This window comes from Anas acuta, chromosome Z, assembly GCF_963932015.1.
Source record: "Anas acuta chromosome Z, bAnaAcu1.1, whole genome shotgun sequence".
In the NCBI taxonomy this organism is placed as follows: domain Eukaryota; kingdom Metazoa; phylum Chordata; class Aves; order Anseriformes; family Anatidae; genus Anas; species Anas acuta.
Window position 1 is genome coordinate 72,085,007 of NC_089017.1, and position 24,609 is coordinate 72,109,615.

Sequence of the window (24,609 nt, forward strand, 5' to 3'; positions counted from 1 at the left end):
CATGTATTGGCTCTGGATGTCCCATTGGCTCATGCATGTCCCTTCTGGAGCCAGCTGGGGTCACCGCCACCCCTGCAGCCCATGTCTACCAAAGCCTTGCCCCCTAAACCCAGTACAATGACTGCATGCGGAATTAATATCTATTCTTGCTCCATGGCTTTTTCATCAGCAATCTCTGTTTACTTAAAGATCTAAGAATTATTTTGCAGCACTTCAAACAGTTCCTTTTCTGTCATATCACCCATTCCTTTTTAATATTAGGAGTAAATATTACAGTAAATGAGATCCCTGGATGTAGAGGAATACCAAAAGTTAATTTGTTTCTTCTTACAGCATTGCTAAAACTGATTTGGATTAAGTTACCCAGTTTTTGTATCTACATTTCAGCAAAAACATGAAAATATCAAAGAAAGAGAAAATGAACACCTCAGAAATGTTATGAGAACTAGAAACACTAAAAATAATCAGAAATAAGTGTTAGGGATTTCTGTTATTCAGGTGATGGAAACACAACATACTGAAACATCTGATCACTATGCATAATAAGATACATAAAACAAACCCATTGTTGAAAAGATTGAACTATGTAGTCCTATGGTCTACATACTACTATAGATTACAAATAACACTTACTAATCAGCAAGACTTAATTTTTCCTGGCTTCACTTGAACTGTGGAATCTGTTCCCTCCCCTTCCCTTGTGCTGTTTTGCTAGGCTGTTTTCATTCCTTTTAATCACACTCTTTTCATCACTTTGTTCTCACCAGGTAGGCCATTGCTATTATGCTTCACTGTGCTGCACTCTGGTTTTCCATTAATCACATTCTCATTGCTTCTCCTATTCTCACCAGACTGTTGCCACTGTGTTTCACATACCACATGCTGGGTAACGACATAAAAAAAATCTGTGTCTATAAAGCTAAATTGGCCCCTTCTTATTCACATACAGGAGTCAACAGTGTATAAAGGTACAGATAAATTAGATCAGTTAAGTCATCGCCCCAGGTCCCAGCTCTTCACTCATATAACCAGTAGAATTCTGAGGTTCCAGGGAGACCTGCTCCAACAAACTAAGTGACTTCATCGTAGAAAATGTGTCTTTCTTCTTGTGCAGGCCAAAGCCACTGAGTAACTTCACATGCCTCACAGGACAATCAGCTCCACAGAACTGATGTCTACGTTTGAAAAGAAAGGCAAATGGTAGGCAGCAAACAGGGCTGTGATTTAGGGCTGCCAAATCAAGAACAGTGAAGCTACTATGGATCATTTTTAAATTAACAGTGCTCATGAGACGAATGGATACAATACTGTTTGTAACAGATAGAGTATGAAATTAAATTTGTGGCAAATTAAATTATATTCAAAAAATATGCACTTTGATACAATCATGACTAACTAGATTATTTTAATTTTAGTATTTCTTTTCCCATACAAAGATTGGATCTTTCTCTATAACTATTGCTATTGGTTTGACTTTAGCAGGCCCAGAAGATGATCACACATTTTATTTCTTTCTGTATTTAAATTAAAGATGTATAAAATAAATGCTTAACACATCCCAGTTCCAAAGTGGAACAAGATTCATAGCCTGCCATTTTAATATTCACATTCCTTATTTTAAGAAACTTCTCATTTCATGGTGTTCTGGTACTCATATATTCAGTTGCAGTACTTCAAACATAATTATTTAATGTTGGATTACTGAGTCTTTTAAAGAGCTCAGGTACCTCTTCCACCCTAAGAGGGCAAATAATGAATGTAGTGATATTTTGGAAGTATCTGTAATTTGGAATCTGATTGATATGTTTAATTACTTTGTTTATGCGACATTGGTCAGGGTCTGTAGTTTCAGTATAACTGAGACTGATCCCAATGACACCACTAGTGAGGACAAACTTAATCTATTGCTTACGTTTGTTGCTGACTTAGGCTAATGTATTGTTCAACTATAAGCTAATGACTCCTGCAGATGTTTCTTATTTCATGCCAGAAAAAGCAAAAGCTGAAATTAAATATTTTCTTTTTGTGGCCATTATAGTTCCCCTTATAAATTATAGCCCATTCAGTCATATTTTTGAGTAAATCAAATGACACTGACAATGCAGTTTTCGTATCTGAAAAAGCTAATCTTACAGGACCAAATTCTGTCCTCATTAAGACTTTTCAAAATGAATTATATAATTGATGATTTAAAAGTGGAAAGTAATAAGAATTTTTAATCAAGACATACCCCCCTCTCTCTTTCAACAAGCAGCAATTTATACTTAAATATGTTGGCAGGTCTCTGTCTTCGTATTATTTCATACTCATACTAACCCTTACCTGACATGGAGAAAATCAAGAAGGCATCTTCAAGAATGTTTTGTTCAACATCATATTCATATGCACTTTGTTATATTCTGAACTGGCTATAGCACCGTTTATTTCTAGATAACAGTAACCTAATACACTGAATTTTAGCTATTAAAAATATTCTTTTCTTCTGTTTCTCAGAGTTTTATGGCCTGATCCACAATAATGACTCTATTATAAGCCTTTATCACACCACTGCCTGTGCATACACAGATCTTTTGCCAGCTGAGGGCTGCAATAACTTCTAAAGAGCTTTTCTCAGGCATATCTATACAGCTGTGGTCTTGATTCTATAAGAATCCTTATTAACAATGATAATACTGTTTATCATAGTAGGAATGTTATTAGTTTATGTTGTCTTACAGCAGAAAGCTGGTTAGTCTGGTGGAAGGAGTCATCTACTGTGAGAACAGGGTTTTTATATACAGAACTAGAAAAAATGTTTTTTTGCATACCTGAAAATGGGAGTTTTCGTCTCTTATGATGCTTTTATTAATTAGCAAAACAACTTTTTAAATAATATTAAAGCTTAAAGAAGTATCTTCCACGGAGAACTCCAAACTACTTATCTATCTACTCACTATAGATTCTCACAGAAGGTGCAACTTCTCACTTTGTGTACAAATATCTTGCAGCTGAGCTTTGCACTTCTGCTAAACTCACTTTTAGTCACTGTAATTTTGGAATAATCTAAGAAATATGTATTTTTTAATGAATGCATATGTTACTATAATGTTGGAAAAGAACGGACAGAAAAGATGGCAGTTCTTCTGTTCCAGTATACTTCTAATTATACTTCTAATTACTATACTTCATGTATTACCTTTGCCTCAGTTATGTCCTTTCTTGGCAGTTACCACTTACGGCATCTTCTGACACTCCAGTTTCTGGAATCCCTACGTCCCTTGACTTTGTTCATCTGACATACTACCAAAGCACATGACCGCTCATCACTGTTCCCATGAAGAACAAAGAACACAGGAAGCTGTGTTTGGATGTTCCAGCAGAACAACCTTGCAGGTAACCATCTTTGGCCTCCTGAGTGCAGTCTCTCAGGCAGTGTTCCCCTTCTGTCATTTCTCACACAACAGGACACTGTACCACACTGACAGAGGCCACAACACCAGATAAGTTATTAGCATAGTCTTGTTTCCATGCAGCTTTAATCTATTATGAGTAACAGCAAAGAGCAGGGGTACTTCTGCAACATAAACTTCAGAAATAACACAGCTTAACATGTGCATACACCTTCTTGCTGGCAAAATTCACCCATCATACGATGGGTGAGCAATTGGCTAACGGGCAGGGCCCACAGGGTTATGGTGAATGGCGCTGCGTCAGGCTGGCGGGCGGTCACTAGTGGGGTCCCTCAAGGCTCCATTTTAGGGCCGGTACTTTTCAATATTTTTATAAACGATCTGGATGTAGGAATAGAAGGTATTTTGAGCAAGTTTGCTGATGACACCAAACTTGGAGGAGTTGTGGACTCGAATGAGGGTGGAAAGGCCTTGCAGAGGGATCTGGATAGGTTGGAGAGCTGGGCGATCGCCAACCGCATGAAGTTCAATAAGAGCAAGTGCCGGGTCCTGCACCTGGGACGGGGAAACCCTGGCTGCACGTACAGACTGGGCGATGAGACGCTGGAGAGCAGCCTAGAAGAGAGGGATCTGGGGGTCGTGGTAGACAGCAAGTTGAATATGAGCCGGCAGTGTGCCCTGGCAGCCAGGAGGGCCAACCGTGTCCTGGGGTGCATCAAGCACGGCATCGCTAGTAGGTCGAGGGAGGTGATTGTCCCGCTCTACTCTGTGATGGTGAGGCCTCACGTCGAGTACTGTGTGCAGTTCTGGGCACCACAGTATAAAAAGGACATGAAACTGTTAGAGAGTGTCCAGAGGAGGGCTACGAAGATGGTGAAAGGCCTGGAGGGGAAGACGTACGAGGAACGGCTGAGGGCACTGGGCCTGTTCAGTCTGGAGAAGAGGAGGCTGAGGGGAGACCTCATCGCAGTCTACAACTTCCTCGTAAGGGGGTGTCGAGAGGCAGGAGACCTTTTCTCCATTAACACCAGCGACAGGACCCGTGGGAACGGGGTTAAGCTGAGGCAGGGGAAGTTTAGGCTTGACATCAGGAGGAAGTTCTTCACAGAGAGAGTGGTTGCACACTGGAACAGGCTCCCCAGGGAAGTGGTCACTGCACCGAGCCTGACTGAATTTAAGAAGAGATTGGACTGTGCGCTTAGTCACATTGTCTGAACTTTTGGGTAGACCTGTGCGGTGTCAAGAGTTGGACTTGATGATCCTTAAGGGTCCCTTCCAACTCAGGATATTCTATGATTCTATGATTCTATGAAAATTGGAGAGGTTTGCACTTAAGAAACACACACATGAAAAACATTTGAAAGTGTCCTGATGTCTGAGAATTGGCAGTTTTGGTTAGTCCCATCCTCCATGCCCTCCGTTTTCTCTCACTGTATAGTCAGAGCTTTCTTTGCTTGATCCCCCCAGCAATACCTTCTTCATATGGTTGGATGAAACCTCTAATACAACTCTTCAGCACAAAGGAAGGAGAATGAGAGTGTACCATGGCCATGGTTTTCACCATTGGTGGTCTTTGCTACAACACATCTGATCATTTCATGGACTACTATCTTTTTTTTTTTTTTGTAATGCATTTTTGTTTGTTTATTTGGTTGTCAGCAAGTGTTTCTGAAGTTAGTATTACAAACAGAAATCAAATAATAAAATAAATAAATAAATAAAAGATAATTCACGATTTGAATATAGATAGAATCTGCAAAGCTTTGCATTCTATTTTTTCATCTCTTACATGTATCTCATTATGCTGCTTCTGTTCCTCTTTCACAACAAACCATTCATACCTCTTCCATACCTTCCTCATTCATACCTTCCTTCCTCTTTGGGAGTCTCTAACAACTCTCAATGTTTCTCATTGTTTGTACTAATTAAGGATAAATATATTCTATAAATGGCTCATACTGCATTTGAAAAGAAAAAAATATTTTCCCTTGTTCTTGAAAAAATATACTATCAGTGAACTACCTTCTAACTAGATGCAAACATTTTGGCAGATCTCTACCAGTTAACTGAATTGGCACCATTGCAAGCTCTGCTAAGGTGTGGGTCTGTTCTGATACAACAATGAAAACAGTAAATTTCTAAGATACTAGAGCAGTACCCAACTTACTGATTTTCCATAAATTCTCCTTTTTAAGCAGAATTAATTCAGTTCTGGCTAGTACTTGTTTGACTTGTGCTGTCAAGTCATCTCATTCTAGTTTTAAATATAGCAAGTGAAGCACAGTATAGGCACCACTTTATTTAGATACACAGATACCTGCACAGACAAGAGAAATGTTACGTGTGTCCTGTTTCTGTTTACACCATAAAAGACACCAGATTCCAAGAAAACTGCTATGTCTAGAATAAAAATGAACTTTAAGATGGTTACCACAGCAGCAGCTATTCTGTGTATTCTATGCTTACAGCTAAAGAGACCACTTGAATGAACATAGTCAACATAAGCTAAATAGTAATTGCTGTTAAAAGCAATGAGGAACTATATACCATACTGGATGGGATATAGAAAAGGGACTCTGGCATTTAAGGGTATTTCAGAGACTTTCCCTTTGAAATAGAAGTTCTGAACCCAGCCACGTGCACTTTCCTCCCAACACCATGGAGGATGTTATGAGGGATAGCACATAAATATCTGAAACCTCCACTTCTTTCTGTGTTCTTTTATGTAGGTTAAAGAACAGTGAATGAACCCAAAAGTGAGTTAGCATCATGTTGTAATGCTATATATTTGTGCAGATGCACTGATGTAGAAAGAGGGAGGGCAGTAAAGAAGTGTGCAGGAACTGAAATGAAATATTTGAAGCATCTTCAAAAGGACTTGAAATCTGAGTATTCATGTTCCTTTCTCCCTGTAGAAAATGCTCATATTTATCAGCAGAATTGTTTTTTTGCAAATCTAAAATAATCCAGTCTGTTTTGACCACTGCTATTATTCTCTTAGGAGAAGGGGAGGGAATAAGTTTAGGACATTAAAGTTTTGTGCATCTGGACAGATAAACAAAGTAGATTACATATACATGTCTTGTATCCATCCATTTGAAAAAACATTAAAACCTTGCATGCATTCATGCATATTTGAATTAGATATTTGTCAAAAGCATAGATCAGAAGTGCAGAACTATGCATATTTGTACCAATTATGCATGAAGAGACACATAAGCTGAATACCATTATAAATACAAACGAAGCTGAAGTGTGGCTTTACCAAATCACACAGGCATCTTTTCTAATATCATTAAAAATAAAAAATAAAAAATGTCCAAATCAAACCCTTGCACGTGCTTTTCCAGACTTCAGAATTGGCTGACTTACAGTAGAATCAGCCCAGTGTGTGATTCTAAATGAAGATGGTATGGATGACTGGAGTGTTTGTACCTTCAGCTAGTATACTAGTATTATAGATATAGGCAGAAAATCACCAACTGAAAATGCAAATTTTGATCCTTTTGATTTTTTATTTTTATTATTTTTATTTTTCAGATGTAGGAAGTAATATATTGATTCTCCTGACTTATGGCGCAATGTCAGTTTTCACCCAGCTGCTCAGCTCAAGTAATATGATTGAAATATTATACTGCGGTCATAATTTAGGATGGAATTTCATGCCCTAATCATTTTGGTCATTACTATTATGACATAAACTTGACTGAATTATTATTATTATTTTACAGCATCATCAAGTTAAGAAAGCTGTACACCTCTGATACAACACACAAAAAATGTCCCAGTACCTCTAAATGAAATTATTTATATGCTTCATACAGTCAGCATTTCATTTAAGATCTTGTTATCCACTCTGGGACTGAATTAAAAAGAAGAGGGAAAAGATGCGTGACTTCTCTCTTCACAAAATAGCTGAAGTGTGAAAAAGCACCCCTAGGCAACACCCCATGCCACACGGGAGTGTCTGTAGCTCTCCCCACACTTGTGCTGAGTTTCAGTTGCAGGTCTGTGCAGTGCCTTTCATCACTATCCCAGATCATTTACTAGGTAAATGAAAGAAGAGGAGAGGAACCAGTGGGAGTAGCAGAGGTCCTTCAGCCTGGTTATCCACAGCTGCCCTTAGGTTCAGGCCACTTCAGGCCAGCCTGGCCTAACAACAGAAAGTCCAGAAGAAAACCAGTCCTTACTGTCACCTAAGGTAAGAAGACACTCAGGTGGCCTCTATAAGACAGTTGGAGCTGGCTTATAGAGACACTTTTTCCATTCATCAGTAACCCAGATTATCCCAACATCTCATTAATTTATGATAGCTGGCTATCATATATAAACTGTTCCTCTGTGAAATGAAAGCACTTTTACTCCCTATCATTTTGACTGATAATTTTCATAGGGCTTTGATAATGAATCTTGAGTCTTTCAAATTCTGATTCCCATTTTAGATTATCTCATCTAATTCGCGTTTTGCTTACTCCTTGCAACAAATCCTCCATTTATTCAGTAGCCTACTTAACAGGAACAATTTTAAACTATAAACTTATTAGGAAGTTCTTATAATTACACTTACATTACAAATACACAAAAAACTCTAAGAGCTAGAACATTTAGTTACTTCCCCTTAATGAGGTAAAACGGGAATACAAGTACTACTTTTTGCTGAAAAGCATAATATAAATTTGTCATCTGGTGTATACATCATTACTTTTCTACATTCAGAATTGAGTCCACTTCTACAAACAGTTCTGTCTTTAACTTACAATCAGAATCATAAAACCACTTAGTTTGGAAAAGGCCTCCAAGATCATCTGGTCCAGCCTTTAACCTAGCACTGCCAAGTCTGTCACTAAACCATGTGGTACTCACTAAGTAGCACATCTACAATTTTTGAATACCTCCAGGGATGGTGATGTTGGATTATGTTCCTCATGATCCTTTCTGGCCTCATGATCCTTTCAGTGAAGAAATTTCTTGTAATATCCAACCTAAACCTCCCCTGGCACAACTTGAGGTCGTTTCTTCTTGTCTTATCACTTGTTGTTTGGGAGAAGAGACAGATTACCACCTCACTACAATGTCCTTTGAGGTAGGTGTAAAGTATGATAAGGTCTTCCCTGAGCCTTCTTTTTTTTGTAGGCTAAATAACCCCAGTTCTCTCAACTTCTCTTACAAGCTGTATACATTCCAGTTTAAAACCTTAAATAGCTCACACAGTATTCCGGAACTTTGCAGAAGAGACGGCAAGAGAGTAGAGCATATACACTACTCCACACTGTTTTAAACACTTAAAAGAAAACTGCATCTTGAATGGAGTGCTGATCAGAACAGATTAGATCTTGCACCCTTAAGCAAATGCCTTAACTGAGATTTTAAATAAAGAGTGAAAGAGCATACAAAAGTATCAGATCATACAGAGTTAGACAGTAGAAAGAAAATTCTGAGTTACAAACAGCAATTTTCCCAATTAGAAATATTAAATTTATGCAGAGTAGCATTTGGGCAACCTTATTATTCTGCTTCTGAGCACAATAATATTTATTAGTGGATGAAAGAAAAAGGCGTAAGAATTCTTCTAAGGGGTAAGGGCATCTCTTTATAGTATCAACATTCCAAAAGAATGTTTGCCTACTTCATTATTTTAAATATAACTAAAGATACTTGTGGAGAAGAAGGTAAGCAAATGTGATTCCAAATCATGATGAATTTTGCTGTGCTTAATGAGCCCTTTATATAAATAGTTTTGCAAAAAAACATCTGGAAAATAACTTGGAGGGGAAATGAAAGAAACAATAGTAAAGGCCATCTGTCCCAAAGTTTCAATATTCATTTTTTTTTTTTTTTTCTTTTACTCTGGAACTGCAGTGTACTTAGAACTTGCATTAACCTGAGCACCAGCAGGTTTTGCATCTGATCATTTTAGCCTAACAAGTCTAAAATCTTCTAATCTGAATCTCCTAGGATGCCAGAATTATCATCTCATTAAAGACCAATTTGCCTTTTCAGCTAAAGAATCAGCTTCCTTCTGGCATTTTTATTTTAGCAAGTTGTTTTCAAGCTGTTGAGTCATATCCTTCTACACAAAAATCTGGGAGAACACTAGATTATATAAAATAGGAATACAAAAAGGGACAGTACTTTAGGAACATCTATTTCTGAAGTCTATATTTTATGAGAAATTACATCATCTGGGCTCTTCAGAAATATAAAAACTACATATTTCACATCAGCCAAGAAGCCAGATGAAGAAGAAAATGAATCTATAAAGCTACCACCCATTTCTAGCAAAACAGAAGAATAACTTGATCCTTCTTGATAGATCTTAACGAATAATATATTTTAAAAATATCAAAAGTTCTGCGACTCTTCATTCCACCAAGAGTCAGACAAAAACATACAGATCTTGGATTTAATATTTGGAAAAGATACATGCATTTGACATACATACAAAAATGATATACAAGGAACTCTTTTAGGGCAGATTATAGTACTAACAATAAAAAATAAAACATGCATGTTTTATGTGTTTATGCACATGTAAATAAATAAATAAATATAAAGTAAGGGTGGGTGAGATCAATCTTTAATATTTGCCTTTTCAAAAACTTTACAAAACCAAAGAATCTATAATAGGGTCAGGTCTGTGCTACTGCTGATGAACATCTGATATGCATAATATGAGCCTCTGTAGAAAACACCACTTTCTTCCAAACAGAGCTTGCATGGCTCTTAGAAACTACAGATCTTTCCACTCCAGACAAAAATAAACAATACTGAACAACAAAGTCAACAATACATGGAACTTTGTTTAAAGAGCCTAGGAGCAAATTCAGCAAGTCTCTGCACTACTTCAGAAGTACTAATGGATTTGAAATGTTCATACAGTTGCATAACAGAATATTTATTCCATTAGATTTCAATGTCTCAATGTGTACTCAATTCAGCTGTTTTAATCTGCTGCAGCTGTTGCCCACCCAAACCTCTTTCATTCAAAGCAGATGAATTATTTGCAGGTTTCTTTCTCCAGACAACATTAGAGCACCTATCCAAAGACCAATTTTCCTTGGCTGCTAACATAAGCTCTTCACAGATTTTTATGTTTTACTGGCAGATTTGGCAAAATATAGTTGGCTTATTGTACCTACTTGTTTGAAGCCAGTTCTAAACATTTCAGAACCCAGACACATCATGCTGCTAAGGAAACCACTCTGTTCTTTTTTTTTCTGTTACTTCTTCTGTCTCTTCTTTGCCCCTTAAACTAGGGAAACTGGTCAGCTGCATACTGGAGCCCAGTAAGAACAGACCTGGCTCACAGGAATGAACAAGTGCTTGCAGGTGTCTCCCTTTCAGTCAGATCTGCAGTGTGTCAACTCTTCCTTTTGGACCACCACATTGTTAGCAGACCCTATCTACTTGGAATTTCCAACTGAATAGCTCCTGGTTAAAAGGTACATCCTTACTGGTATGTGAGAGTTCTCCATGACCTACATGCATGGTTTTCTCAACATTTTTCTATTCCTTGGCATCAGTGCTGGAACTTTTAATAGAAATGTAATTTACTGCTGAGAGCTTCATTGCTCCCATTGAAAACAGGGGCTGAGAATGTGTTTTGCAGACTGTCCTGGGCTCACAAACCTTATTTATCTTTGCAAGTTCTCATTCTGAGCAATAGTTCTGGCAACAAGAATCTGAATGTTTTTAGGTTGTCTTTTTAATTAGACCAAAATGCATAAAATCTCCCTCAGTATGTTGAACGGCTTGTTTGCCCATTTGTCAAATGCTCTGAGGCAACTACTCATTCCTTGCCACTCTGTACTTTCTGTACTTTCATAAAATAAATCTTTAAATTGAAAAAAAAAAAAAAAAAGTGATATGATTTTCAAGATAGGGTTTACCTATACACATTGTGGATGGTCATCTTGATATCAGTGGTAGACTTAAGATTTGGCATATAACTCAGGATGCTTTATAAAGGGTATGTCCTGATTAAGCCCAAGAGTATAGTAACTAACTTTTTTAATTGCTAGCAGCATGCTGGGCTGAATTAGCTTTCTGTGATTCTCTGACACTATCCTAATGAATTTAATTCTCAATATCCAAATTAAGAGGTTCTCTTAAAATATTAGCTCTGGTCTAAATGAACATGGTCGTGTATCACTCACAGGTAAAGTCTTTCACCTAATTTGCTGATGCAATATCCACTGTATTAGCATTCTCACCAATTTTGACTTGAGCTCCTGTTTTCACAAGAGGTTTACTAGCAATCAATACCAAAGGCAACTGTTTCAGCAGAAACATTGTACAATTACTTACAATATTACAATTACAAAGTATAATGTTTTCTGTTCTGCATTTAATGCAATTTACCAAGACCTTCTACTTGCATGTATTTACTCTACTTAGTTTAGATTTCTGTGTACTATGCACCCTTCAGGCTACTCAGAAGCTAACAATTAAGACTTAGTCAAATTATTTTTATTAATACCTATTGATTGTCTTTCAACAGAATTCCATATCTTTGGAAAACATCTCTTAATGAGTCAAGTGCCCTTATATGTTCATGGTTAAAAACGTGTCTTACAGTCAATTCTAAAACTGCTCTATCGGAGTTGTGGCAGTACAGACTACAGACTTCAGGAGAGAATACTGTGAGAAATGCCATCAATATAGCGAACATACAACAACAGCTACGGCCTTACTAAGAGGAAAATTAGTAGTCCATACTCATATTGACAATTCTAATCATAGGAAAGGTAATACAAGAATGCATTTCAAACTGTTTAGCAAATAGCTTGTGGATGTTTCCCACTAAAAGCAAAGAAACAAAAAACAGATTCACACAAAATCACATTCATTTTAATCTGGAGTTATGTTGATAGAGCTCCACTTAACAACTTCTTCCATTGCTCAGAAGAGGAAACCTGGCTATCATTAAGAACTCAGCAGCAGTAAGTGGTTGCTGAAGAAAACTAGCATTTTCCCTGTTTGCCCCCAAGAAACGAAATTAACACAGAATCCAAACAAGTACCATACCTAAAAGCCCAGCAGAGAGGAACTTATTTTCTACCCCTTCCCACTCCATCTCTCTCTTTTCCCAGAAAAGACTAGTCTGCTACCATGAAAGCTGACTATTTTTCCTATATACAAATAAACACAGGCTCACTCACAACTCCACAGTTTCACCTTTTTGTCGATGGGACCATTGAAACAATTTGCAAGAGGAACAAAAGAAAACAAAAACAAAAAGAGACAATCCTTGCTTTTTCAATTTTTCCAAATGTTAAATTGATCAACATCAGAAGCAAACTATAACACTTTACTGAAGAATATCCCCCTTTGATCAATGCCGCAGAAGTCACTGAGGTAGATGCAGTCATGATGGCAATAAATATAGTCAATTTGGGTGACACTACACATACACTGAAGGAAGAACAGATGCTGAAATTGGGAGGAAAACATCCTACTATTTGGGAAGCTTGATATAATTACCTTTTACTCTTATCTATTTAGCTAAATCCTTTTCTGCCTCACTGGAGGATGTGCTGTATTGAAAAGAACCACAATGTAATTTTTCCTGCTTGCCTCTATCTTATTCTCCACTAGTTTATCAACTTTTTATAATCTGTTAGGATTTATAATCTGTTAGGACACAGAATATTAAAATGACCTAGCTGTACAGACAGAGTAATAGTATAGATCTATCTTTTAATCTCAATTCTCTTAGCATGACAATGTATATATTGTATTTAATATAAAGAAATGGAAAATGAGGGAGGATTACATTTAGAGAAAGAATAGGATTAGAATATGATTGTTAATTTATAATATATAAATTATTACTAACACTGTACAGCAACTTTGTTTTAGGTAGGCTCACTCAAAGTTACAGGATCAGAAAATATTGGAGTGGTCTAGCAGAGGAGTCAGGACTTTCCATTGGTAAGGTTTAGAAAGAAACACTAATACTGAAATAATGTGCTATGATCATGGTGGGTTATTTTACATTATCTTTTTAAGATAATAAAGAATGTAACTCTAGGTACACCCTTATGTCCTTGAAACACTCACACTACTCCCCAGCTTTCTTGAAAAAGGGTTGGTCAACGTAGTTGCTTCCATCTAAATATTTGATTTCTCTACCCTGAAGTATTTTCATGCATCTATCATTCTTCTGTAACAACAATTTTCACCTTCCTATCTGTATTGTATTTATTTACCTACTTCCAACCTCAATCATTCTGTGATTCTGTCATTAAGTAAAACTCGTTATCTCTTCCTGTGAAATCCCTGTCTGAGGTATATTCCTTGAAAACGTGTGACTTTCCAGTTAGTATTTAGAGATAGCAATATTTTGTTGCCTTGACTGAATAATATCTAAAATAGGAGTCTCTGACAACAGGGCTGCATGGAGTACCTCACTGCATCTCATTCTTGCTGTACAGTGCTTCTGAGGGGAGCAGCACTTTGTTGCTTTCAGCTACTCAGGAAATTGTCAAGAAACCTTTTTGGAAATCCTAGGAACTAAAAGAATTAACTCATTAAAAAGACAAAGAGAAGTAAGCTTTATTAGCATCCTTTTTCCAATCTTAACACCTGCTAATAAACACTTGTGGTAAAAGTGATCACACAGGGTCTTACACTCCTGGACTCCTCTCAAATCCATTTTGCAAAGATTTTTTTATTCGGAATGTTGAATTAATGGAGTCTAACTTACACTCTTTGTCATTATTTTCATAGGAAAATTCAGGATATTAACTTGAAGTATCATTTTTTTCAGTGGTTTACTTTATGTAGGGGAAGATAATGCTGGATCAGCCTCAAACACTATACCAAAAAGTAAACAAGCAAACAAACCTTTTTCTACTTTTTCTCCTAAAAAGAACTAATTTTGAAGTTTTCAGAAAGTAACAGTGTCTCTGAATCCATACAGGTAGCATAACCATAAAGAACAAACACGAACAGAATGAACACTCTGTATTTTATCTAATATAGGAATTTTAATAAACCCTGTACCTAATCAGGGTTGTTTCCTGCCTGGATTCCCTCTGGATTGCAAACTAAAAAATGTAATATTGTGCCTGCATAAACATTGTGATTACCACATATTCTAGAGCTCTCTATTTGCTTATGTTTTACTCTGTTTACAAAACTGAGATTTTGTTGTGTTTGAAGAACTTACTTAAGAATATGTGCATTTTTTAAAGCCCTGTTAATATGTAGATCTAAATTACAGTGGCAATTACCACAATATGCTTTTATCTCAAATTCAGTCACTATCAGCATCCTCTCTGTTATGTGCAATGCAATTTCCTGCCAACTAAATGCATGATAGACCCCAAAGTTTCCTGCAGGAAACCCATGTCACAGCCATTTTAGGGCAGTGTGGCATGTACTTCTAGGACAAATTCAGACCTCCAGGCATGCATAAAAATGTTGGGGAAAGGGATGGAAAACAGGATTCAAAGACAGTATGTTCCTGCTTCTTGGTAGCTGCACCAATGGAAAATAACAGTTTCTCATGCAAACCAAATGTTAGGTAATAACCAGTTACTATGTGTGATGATGATTTACAGTCAAAGGAAAGTGCAGTAGGTTTCTACCACAGGAACTATTACATGTGGTTCTAGAAAACTAATGTTCAGGGGAACCAAATTCAACCCAATCTCTACCAAAATTAAAATTGCATTATGGAGACTTAGGTACATAGTTAATTACTCTTAATTACTTAATTACATACTCTTCTTACGGAAGAGTTTCTTCAGGTTGTGCCTGTATAGCCTTGACCTATTTATTAAGAAATGAAGTCAGCATAGACTTAGGAGAGATGCAGTGTTAGAGGGGTGCTGAGACTAGCTTTGACAGTTTCAACAAGGCATTTGCAGAAATAAGTGCTCTCAGCTGTTGGCATTGCTTTTCTGCTTGAGGCTGGTGTCCTACAGGACAGCTGGCAGAAGCAAAACATGTGAGCTGTACTCGGCTGTCACTGACCAAAGCATGTTAGTGAAACCCAGATTGATAAATTACAAACATAAACGTCAGATATGAAATACTTGAAGGGTTGTACTGTTTTGAAATACTTTGGCTGTCAGCAAAAGAAATGCAGAGGGCGTGCAAAGCCTTCAGACAAGAGGTGCTGCCACAGGGCGTTCATTCTAGCTGCAGCATATTTTCCTAATATGAACAAAAATAAGAGACAATGCCAAGCCATTCTATGATTCTATGATATAGATATCTGCGATACAGAAAAAAAAAAAAAAAGAAAAAAAAAAAGATGAGACAGCAAATACAAACAATGCAACAACCACAGCACTACACAAAATGCAATGAACAAAATCACTGACTGGTTGGCCACAACTAATGGGATGTTCAAACAATTATTCCTCCATTCAGATTTTGCACTTACCAACCTCCACAACACTAGAACAATTGGGGTCTGTGAAGCCTTCAGGACACTCGCATGAGTAGAAGTCATCATTCAGCCCTGACAGACAGATGCCACCATTTCTGCATGGGTTGGAGTCACACAGGTCTCCTGTGGGTTAAAGGAAGAAAAGATTCTTGTATGAAACTCTGCAAAATTTATACACTAGCTCTACCTATGGTAGACTACTGATGATCAAGAACAGACAAGTATGATAACCTCTGTGTCCTCTGAATATCTTTTGGCTAATTCTATTTTATATTTATTTACCAGTACACCTCTGTCTCATCATTTTTGCTTAGCCTTCTACTCCACCAAAAGGGCTTCTCATAAGCACAATGACAGATATTCACTTGTAAACAAAATACAATTAAAAATAATAATAATTTTTCACTTTATCTCATTTTAGTTCTATCAGGATATATATTTGGAAAAAAATTACTTCTCCAGATTTAAGGGAATGTGAAGCCAAACGGTGCTTTTGATTCAGGATATTATCTTACCACGTAGGTCCCAAGCAAAGTACTGTGACTGTGGTTACATCCTCACCTGCTCCAGATACATACACTCTTAAACCACTCAGCAGTACAGATCAGGCATTACAGTATTTCTGCTGAAAATGAAGCACAGCATTTAGGCCAGCAGTGTGCTTCTATGTCAGTCACAGAAAGACACATTACATGTGTTTTCAGGAAGAAGTTCAACAACAGAAAGTAAAGCCACTGAAGGGTTTTGAGCTATTTAATTCTAACAGTAAGGTTAATGATGATATTTGAGCCAAGAGAAGCTGTCACTCCACCTCCAGACCCACCAACACCACAGCAAGGACTTGGGCACAGACTTTCAGTGCTCCTTCGCAGTCCCCTCCTTGGCCTCAAGGATGTTTGCCAAGTTCTCCAAAAACTTCTTTGCTCTGACTGCAGAGACAGAGCAAATCAATTACAAACAAAGCTATGCTTCGCTTCAAAATCATGCCATGCTATGAGCTAGCCATGCTTCAAAGCTGCTTCGGACATGGCAAGCACAGGCGCAATGGGTAGCTTCAATCTTCCTAAATAAGGATAAGCAAACAGATTTTGTTAATCCTTGAATTGCTTTTCAGGGAAGACAGCCTCCCTGGCTAATTAGCATCGAGGTGATCAACAGCAGCAAGATGTAAACTCTGAAAGATGCACCCCAAGGCTGCTTCATATGCTCAGTGCTTGAACACATCTCCAGTATTAGCCGTGTATACAGTACATTATCTAATACTATTTGAAAACACCTTCATGTGGAGATATAAAAGACTGAACAGAGTGCCTGTCCAATTCTTGTTACTCCTCTAGCACCTTCAGAGAACTACAGCCTCTCACAGTTCCACAAATACACTGAAATATGGGACTGCTTCTGCTGAAAACATCTGAAATACCTGTTGTCAGTTTGAGACCTGATCCAAAGTTTTTGAATCTTGAGTCTTGAGTTTTTGAGACTATTATTCCCCTGTAATGCTGGTACCAAGACGTGACTTATTTTACATTTTCATTGAAAAAGAACAAGAGGTAATTTTGCGTCCAGTTTGCAGTGGGATAATTGGAGGCAGTCCTGAAGAATATCCTTTGTGCAGCCTCAATTTCATATCAGATATTTATATATGTCTTTAGATGCATTTTTTACTTATCTCACACTTCATCTGGTAAAACATATTTGTGCTATTTATTGATTTCTGTATTTTGTCATATGACATAAGCCATAGGAACACCTTCCACATATCTTAGGATCAAATCTCCAAATGTGAATTTCATAATATTTGAATGTGTTATGCTAAAACATAACAGTAACTTCAAATTCTTTAAATATCTTTTAATATGGAATGTAATTTTGCAAGTAAATAAAAATCATTGCTGAGCACAAATGCAAATTCATAAATTTGAAGGAAACACTTTTTTTTTTTTCCCAACCATATGATTTTTAATTCTTTACAAAGTTGAATCATTTTACAGGTAAAGTATTTTATTATAGAATGTTACTATTGATATTCTACATTATGCTCAGTATTGTTTTTAGAAATACCAATAATTTGTACAGTTAAAATTTGTATAATTTGTTTTGCAAAAATTTTGCAAATGCAACTTTAAGCAACATCTACAGAAAGGCAATTTTAAAAAACTAAGTAGCACATTATTTTATATGTTTCTTTAAATTGAAAAGTTGCCTTCTGACATGTCACTGTAGAAAGAGTTACACAAAGTCCACCTGTTTATGTCGGTAGTACTAACATTTTAATGTTTTGGACTACAGTGATGGCAAGGAAGACCAAAATGTTTTTAATGCCTTGCTGGCCCACAGACTGAAGATCAGTGCCTTGTGTGAGAATTCCAATCTAACAATCACTTAAGCCTTTTTACCGATGTACAAAACTTCTGTGAATTCTGCACATCAATGGCAAACAAACAAACAAACAAAAACTTATATATATATATATATTTTCTTTTAATCAATCTGACAGCTTTATTGGCCTTCATAGCACAGAGATTTGTCATGTGTCTACCTATCTGGTACTAACAGTCTTATACTGAACACTGTCCAGCTGAAGAAGTATGGCAATTTGAAGAGAATAAATGACAACTTTCCATAACATACACTAGATATCCCTAGACAGTTTTTTTTTTTCTTCCTGTCAGAATCTAAACAACTCAAGCTTTCTCAGCTTGACTGCTGATTGCATTATTTGGTCCACAAGAGAAGCTTTAGATATCATGTGGCTTAGGCATTTGATTGTGAAAGAACAATCAGTATGAACTGACTGCTCTGAGAACTGCATTCCCATACCTTTAATTAAACAAATTAATTAAATATCATCTGGAACAGAGACACTTGTTATGTTAATACACATGGATATTCTTATTAAAATGAGAGGGGACACTTTTACTAAATGTTTCCCCACTTAGTGTCCTTCTGATTTCACTTATGCAAAATAAGAAAGAAAAAGAAAGGTAGAAAGACAAACTACTGCTCCCATGTGTATGTTTTATACTGATTGACAAACTGAACACATTGCTAATTCTCCATTGGATTTCCAGAATTTGAATCTCCTACTAAAACTAAAGTGTTTATTGCTAGCTACATTGTTTTCATTTGTCTGAAAATTTGTGTGGGCTTCTTAAGCTTGAAGCAAAGTACCTTGACCTACAGTTTGGAACTGATAAAGCAGATGGTGTCCTTTAACAGCAGTCATTTATTTCCATGTTCAAGAAGTAACTGCTCTTTTGACCCCAGCCACCCTGACTCAAATTCTACTGTCAGTTACTGGTATAAATTTGTTGTCATTATATTACATCACAGAAACAAAAAGAGCACAGCACACTTCTAAAGGAAATGGGACTATCAAAAAGACAGAGTGTAAACAATGAATATAATTGTAAGGAGTGAATATAAATACTTTGGGAACAAATTCTGACTTGGGCTTAAACAATTTCCAATTGTATTCATAAGAAAATATGAAACAAACAACTTAGACCTCTCTATACTTATTGAATAACTTATATCAAAATGCTGTTACGTTTTAATGCATTTCACACTTAAATAATAATGTTATTATTGTTTACATTTGTTTGCTGCTTACATAGCCTACTTTTTTGTTTTGTTTTGTTTTTTAAGTGAGGGCATCTGATATCAAGTAGGGTGCATAACCATAATGGGCAACACAGCACAAACAACATGCTCCACCTGCTCTCAGAATTCATGGTCACCCAGGAGACTGGAAACCCTTGCAAAGACACTAAACATCTAACATCCACACTCACGGGGAACCAGGAAAATTGTTCACCTTCAGTCCAGTTACCAGTGACATTATCTACCAATGTACCTCCAAGACAGAAATTAAATAAATAAATAAATAAATAAATAAATAAATAAATAAACAAATAAATAAATAAAAATTGACTGTTACTAGTCCATTTCACAGTAGGATTACAAACAGGCACATGTCTTTGTTTCATGTTACTGTTTTAAATGACTATTTGTTTAGACTGTGGCAAGCTTAGTTCATTAAATTTTTGATGTTTTATTGTTGTCTTAAATCTGAGCAAGTGCACAGACACAAGTGAGCAGTAATTCTGTGTAAGACTACACATAAAGTTTGTGAAAACTTGCATACTCAAATTACTAAAACTCACTTAAAATGTTAGCACTCTTATTTATGACTTAGTGCCTGTGAAATTGTGCAGAACAAAATAAATGTCACCTTTGAATCAACAATATTCCTCTCAATTTACATTTTGTGCCTCTTGAGAGGCCATTCATGTTGAAATATTGAACTCTAATTTGTTATACATTCTACTCAGTTTGATGTACAGAATCTGATTTATAAGGCTTTGCTCTGAAGAAGAAAAGATTATACAGGTGCTCTTTGTTTTAACATAACTGATTAAGGGATTTGTTACCATTAAAGCACTACGTTACACATGACACAACCTTTAACACAACAGTGGTTAGGGAATTTAACCTTAGAGTCATTGTAAATGGGAGAGTAAAATAAACACAAAGAATTATATCCATAGATCAGCTCCTACAGAATTGTGCTCCGTACTGGTGACTTGCCATAGTGGTAGATCACATGCTGTTTGCATGCAACTGTGGCAGGTTTCTGTACATTAAACACTGTAAGCAGAACTCTGATATTAATAATAATAATACTTCAAAACAAACAAACAAAAGACAGTAAAATAATAGTGTACATCAAATAAAATGTATTGAAAAAGGTCCAATAAATAATTCAAGTGTCAAATAAAAACAATTTTTTTCTTTACTGTCTGATCAACCCCACACCTTTCATTGTATGACTACTCAAGCATTGAGGTATGGCACAATTTTGTGTACATAATATTTGTGCTATAATTATCACTGTCTTTATTTCATCCTTGGAAATCTCTCAGACTGTAAAATCTCATCACATCAAGCTTTTGAGATTTGGTGCAAGGACCTGTGAAACAGAACTAAGGGAACGTTCAGATGGTCCCTGCACAAAATTGCTAGAACTCATAACCCTCTGAATTTAACTCTTTAAAGGGACTCTTCCTTCGAAGTGATGTTTTATATGTAACTATATAACTATAGCTATATGTAGCTATATAACTACACATATACATCCATGTATATGTGTAGTTCCTGTTTTTTCATGACAGCATGCATGGAAGAGTTAAAGTAGAAATCCATTCCAAATCATCTCAGACCAGACTGCTTTGAGGAGCAGATAGTATATTTAAATGACTAGAAGTTACCAAATTTTCAAGATGTGCTGTTACATTTTTCCTCATGTCTTCAGGTTTTTGTTTTTGTTTTTGTTTTCAGAACATTCCCAAGTCAAATAAATCTTTGAGGTTAAGAATAAAAAAGCGAAACAAAAATAATAAAATCAAAGTGAAGATACATACATACTCAAAAATACATTTCTAATAAAGGGCTCTCCCTCCTCATCCAAACTCAGAAAAAAAAAAAACATAAAACAAAGTTTAAATAATAAGATGTTTGCTCTCCAGTAATAATTAGGCAATTAGACTCTTTTATTTATTTATTTATTTATTTATTTATTTATTTTTCAGAATAACTGTGTTTTTGTTGTTGTTGTGGTGGTGGTGTTTTTGTTTTGTTTTGTTTTCCATGGAGAACACAGTTAGCAGTCCTGGTTTAACTTTCAGTAAAAGCACTCAAAGGGGAACCATTCTGTAAGTCCACCTTGTTCCCTGACATATCTTCACATCACCATTCTTTATCTTTCAACAAAATGCTGAACATACGACTATTGCTTCTTACCACAAGCAGGTAGTCATGGAGAGAACAGTAACAGTTGTAAACCATTTGACAAACTTTATGTTTTCATATAGAGTACTTTCTAATCCTATAAGATCCCCCAAACTCTTACATGACTCTTTACTGAATAGTGCAATACCTTGCTTGACAGCAAAGGACAACCTGAAAGAAGGAACTCAACTGCAGTATATAAATAATGCAGCACACCAGGATGGTAACAGTTAGGCCATCAATCCTTGTCAAGAACAGAAATTCAGAGTTTATGAAAACAATTTTTGTGATATGAAGGCTAAAGAAGATGCACCGTGCAAACTGAGCAGTACCATCCACAACCATATGTGTGTTCCTTTGCAAAGGACTCTTAGATGTTTTGTTGCAAAATTACATAAACCAGTCAGCTACCATAACTACTTGCAAATCAATTTGCTATTGCAGCTCACTAATGATTGTGAAGGAATAAAAGAAAAAAAAATCATTTACTCTGATTAAAAACTACTTACTCTGTAACGGCTTTGTTCCTGGGATAGGATTTAAAAAAAAGCTCCTGTCAAAAGCTCAAGAACAGTGTCCAGAATCAGGCTTGGGAGAAGCATTTGAGCCCCTATTCACAAAATCATTATCCTGAAATGAATATAATTTCCCTCAACTACCTTTTAACACCTAGAATGATAACTGTTATGATTTCTGGCAGAACTGTTACTGTAAGAAACATCTGCTTTAGACAATGGAATAAATACATCTTAATCCCATGGATTCATAAAATTTCAAAACTGGAAGGAAAGAAATGATAGAAGAAAGATAATTTGTGTTTGGGTACATTTTCTTCTATAATTTAACAAGAGAGTATATTATTTGAAAGTGTGAATACATAAAGCATCCTTATGTATTGTTTGACATCCTGTACATTAAATATATGCTCAAATGTATTTAGTAAGCATTGTATATTGAAGTAGTGAAATTTACAGAAGCTGATACTAAGGTAAACACACTGATACTGTCGCCGTCCAAGGAGCTGCAGACCCAAACTAAAGGCATGACAAAATTGGTAGGTAAACAGTTGAAAAGGTTATAACACCAGTTCAGGGTGCTAGTCACAGATGTTGTTGGGTAGGTACACCACCCTTTAGTGGTATGCTATGTAATGGGTGTTAGACAGCTGAATATTGGTGTCACTATTGATGGAGAGAAATGGACAATTGTTCCTGCCTAAAACAACGGCTACATTTTTATTCAATTCCCTATATTGCTACATGAAATATAGCTTATTTTAAAAGCTGTCTCTAAAGAAATAAAATGAATAGCTATTCCCTTTCATGAGAATAAAACTTGTTACAAGGAAGAAATCTCCAGGTGACTCCAAACAATAAACAGCCCAGAAAATAACCAGTCAATAGAAATTTGGTCTAAGTATAGTAAAAATGAGCCCCAGTCATGAATCCCAGAAGAGCAACTAAACTTCAGAAGAAGACTGAGAAAGTACTTGCTACCACTAGCATTTTCACATTAAAATCAATTTTCAGAAAAAGAGCTTTAATAGTATTCTGATTTACAGAATCATCTGTACAGTGTCCAAGTTCAAATCTATTTCTCCACAGCTGAACCACTACCGAGAAGCAGAACTATAAATCATATTAAAGACACATCTGTGCAGAGATGCAAAATGTGAACAAGAGAACAGATGAGCTCTGCAGTTCTTTTAACAAATTTCTAAGGTGTTATTCAGATTTAATGGTGAGGCAGCTAATTTGTTTTTCCTAAGGTAAAAAGATGGCTCAATAATTAACTTGTATCTCTTTTTATTTGAAAGCAAAGTTAAAGTTTCTAGATATCAGTGGCTCATCTGCCTCTATTCTGCCTGTTTTCTATTCTGATTTGCTTACTATGCAGGTAGAAGGTTCATCTAGATTTCTGGCTAAAATATTTATTGCACAATGTTTAAATCATTTCAGAAAATGAATAAATTGATATCATTAACTCTAAACATCCATGTCTGAACTCAATGTGAAAACTTCTAGGAGATCATAAATCTCAGAACAAAAAACTCATGATTTTATCACAGGTCTCAAGGAAGCTGAGGTGGTTGGCTTTTTTTTCTGAAAGCCTCTAGGATGAAGAGACTGTATGCACTTAAATAAAACAGTATCAGCAGCTTGTAGCTGTGGACTAGAACTGCAAAATACTACTGTGAACTAGACATAAACATTTCTATAAATGTAACTTTTTTCCAGTCTTTTTTTCCAGTCTTTCCAGTGGGGGGATGCACCAGCTGATTTCTGAAAACCTGAGATGGCACTATGAAAAGAAAACCAGATTTTTCTAATCAGAGAATTCTCATTAGAATACCTCCCTAGGACTATGCCGAAGTATTAATCCAGGGTGAAGATGAAGTGCTGACTTAAGCTTTGCATTTAGTCTAGTAGGACAATACTGTAAAAGTGTGTCCCTGCTTTCAGGGTTAGAATAGAGCCCTGAAGTAATGCCTGCAGAGATTAATTTCTATCATAATAAATCCCCTTCTGCCTTAAAAAAAAGTATAATCTCTTCCCTTTCTAAAGGTCTACAGCATGAGATACTTTACTCATTTGAATGTGAAAGAGCAGTAGGTCACTGTACTTCAGCCTGCTGTGCTACAGGCTTTTCAAGCAGCTGATGGTTGACAATATGAAATACAAGTAGAAGTAGAAAACAGCTTAAAAAGTAAACTCTTCTCTCTTTTGTAGTTACAGAGTTCATTTCTATGCCAAGTATGTCTTCAGGGAAAAAGATGAACTATTCCTGTCAATTCAAATCTTTATTAGTAAGAAAGGGATCAAAAGTGATTAAAAGAGGAGCAGTTACATAATGCATTTCTGAGTATTTTTTGCAACTTGTGGAAAAGATTTAATCCATGCACTGGTATGAGAATTTGGGGAGAGCAGCCATGCATTTGGATATTGTTTCATCACACAAAAAGAGATATATTTCCCCATGCTGGTAAACTGATACTGATAAACCAGTGAGCATCCAGCCTCCACTAAC

General features: G+C 36.2%; 1 protein-coding gene across 2 annotated transcripts in view; it reads right to left on the reverse strand.

Moving 5' to 3' along the window:
• Positions 1 to 24,609, reverse strand: part of EDIL3 (EGF like repeats and discoidin domains 3) — a 267,842-nt gene that overhangs the window by 177,237 nt on the left and 65,996 nt on the right. For both annotated transcript variants that reach the window (XM_068666882.1, XM_068666881.1), the window contains exon 2: positions 15,787 to 15,915. In XM_068666882.1, the coding sequence (XP_068522983.1) occupies positions 15,787 to 15,915 (129 nt within the window). The remainder of the gene's footprint in view (positions 1 to 15,786; positions 15,916 to 24,609) is intronic.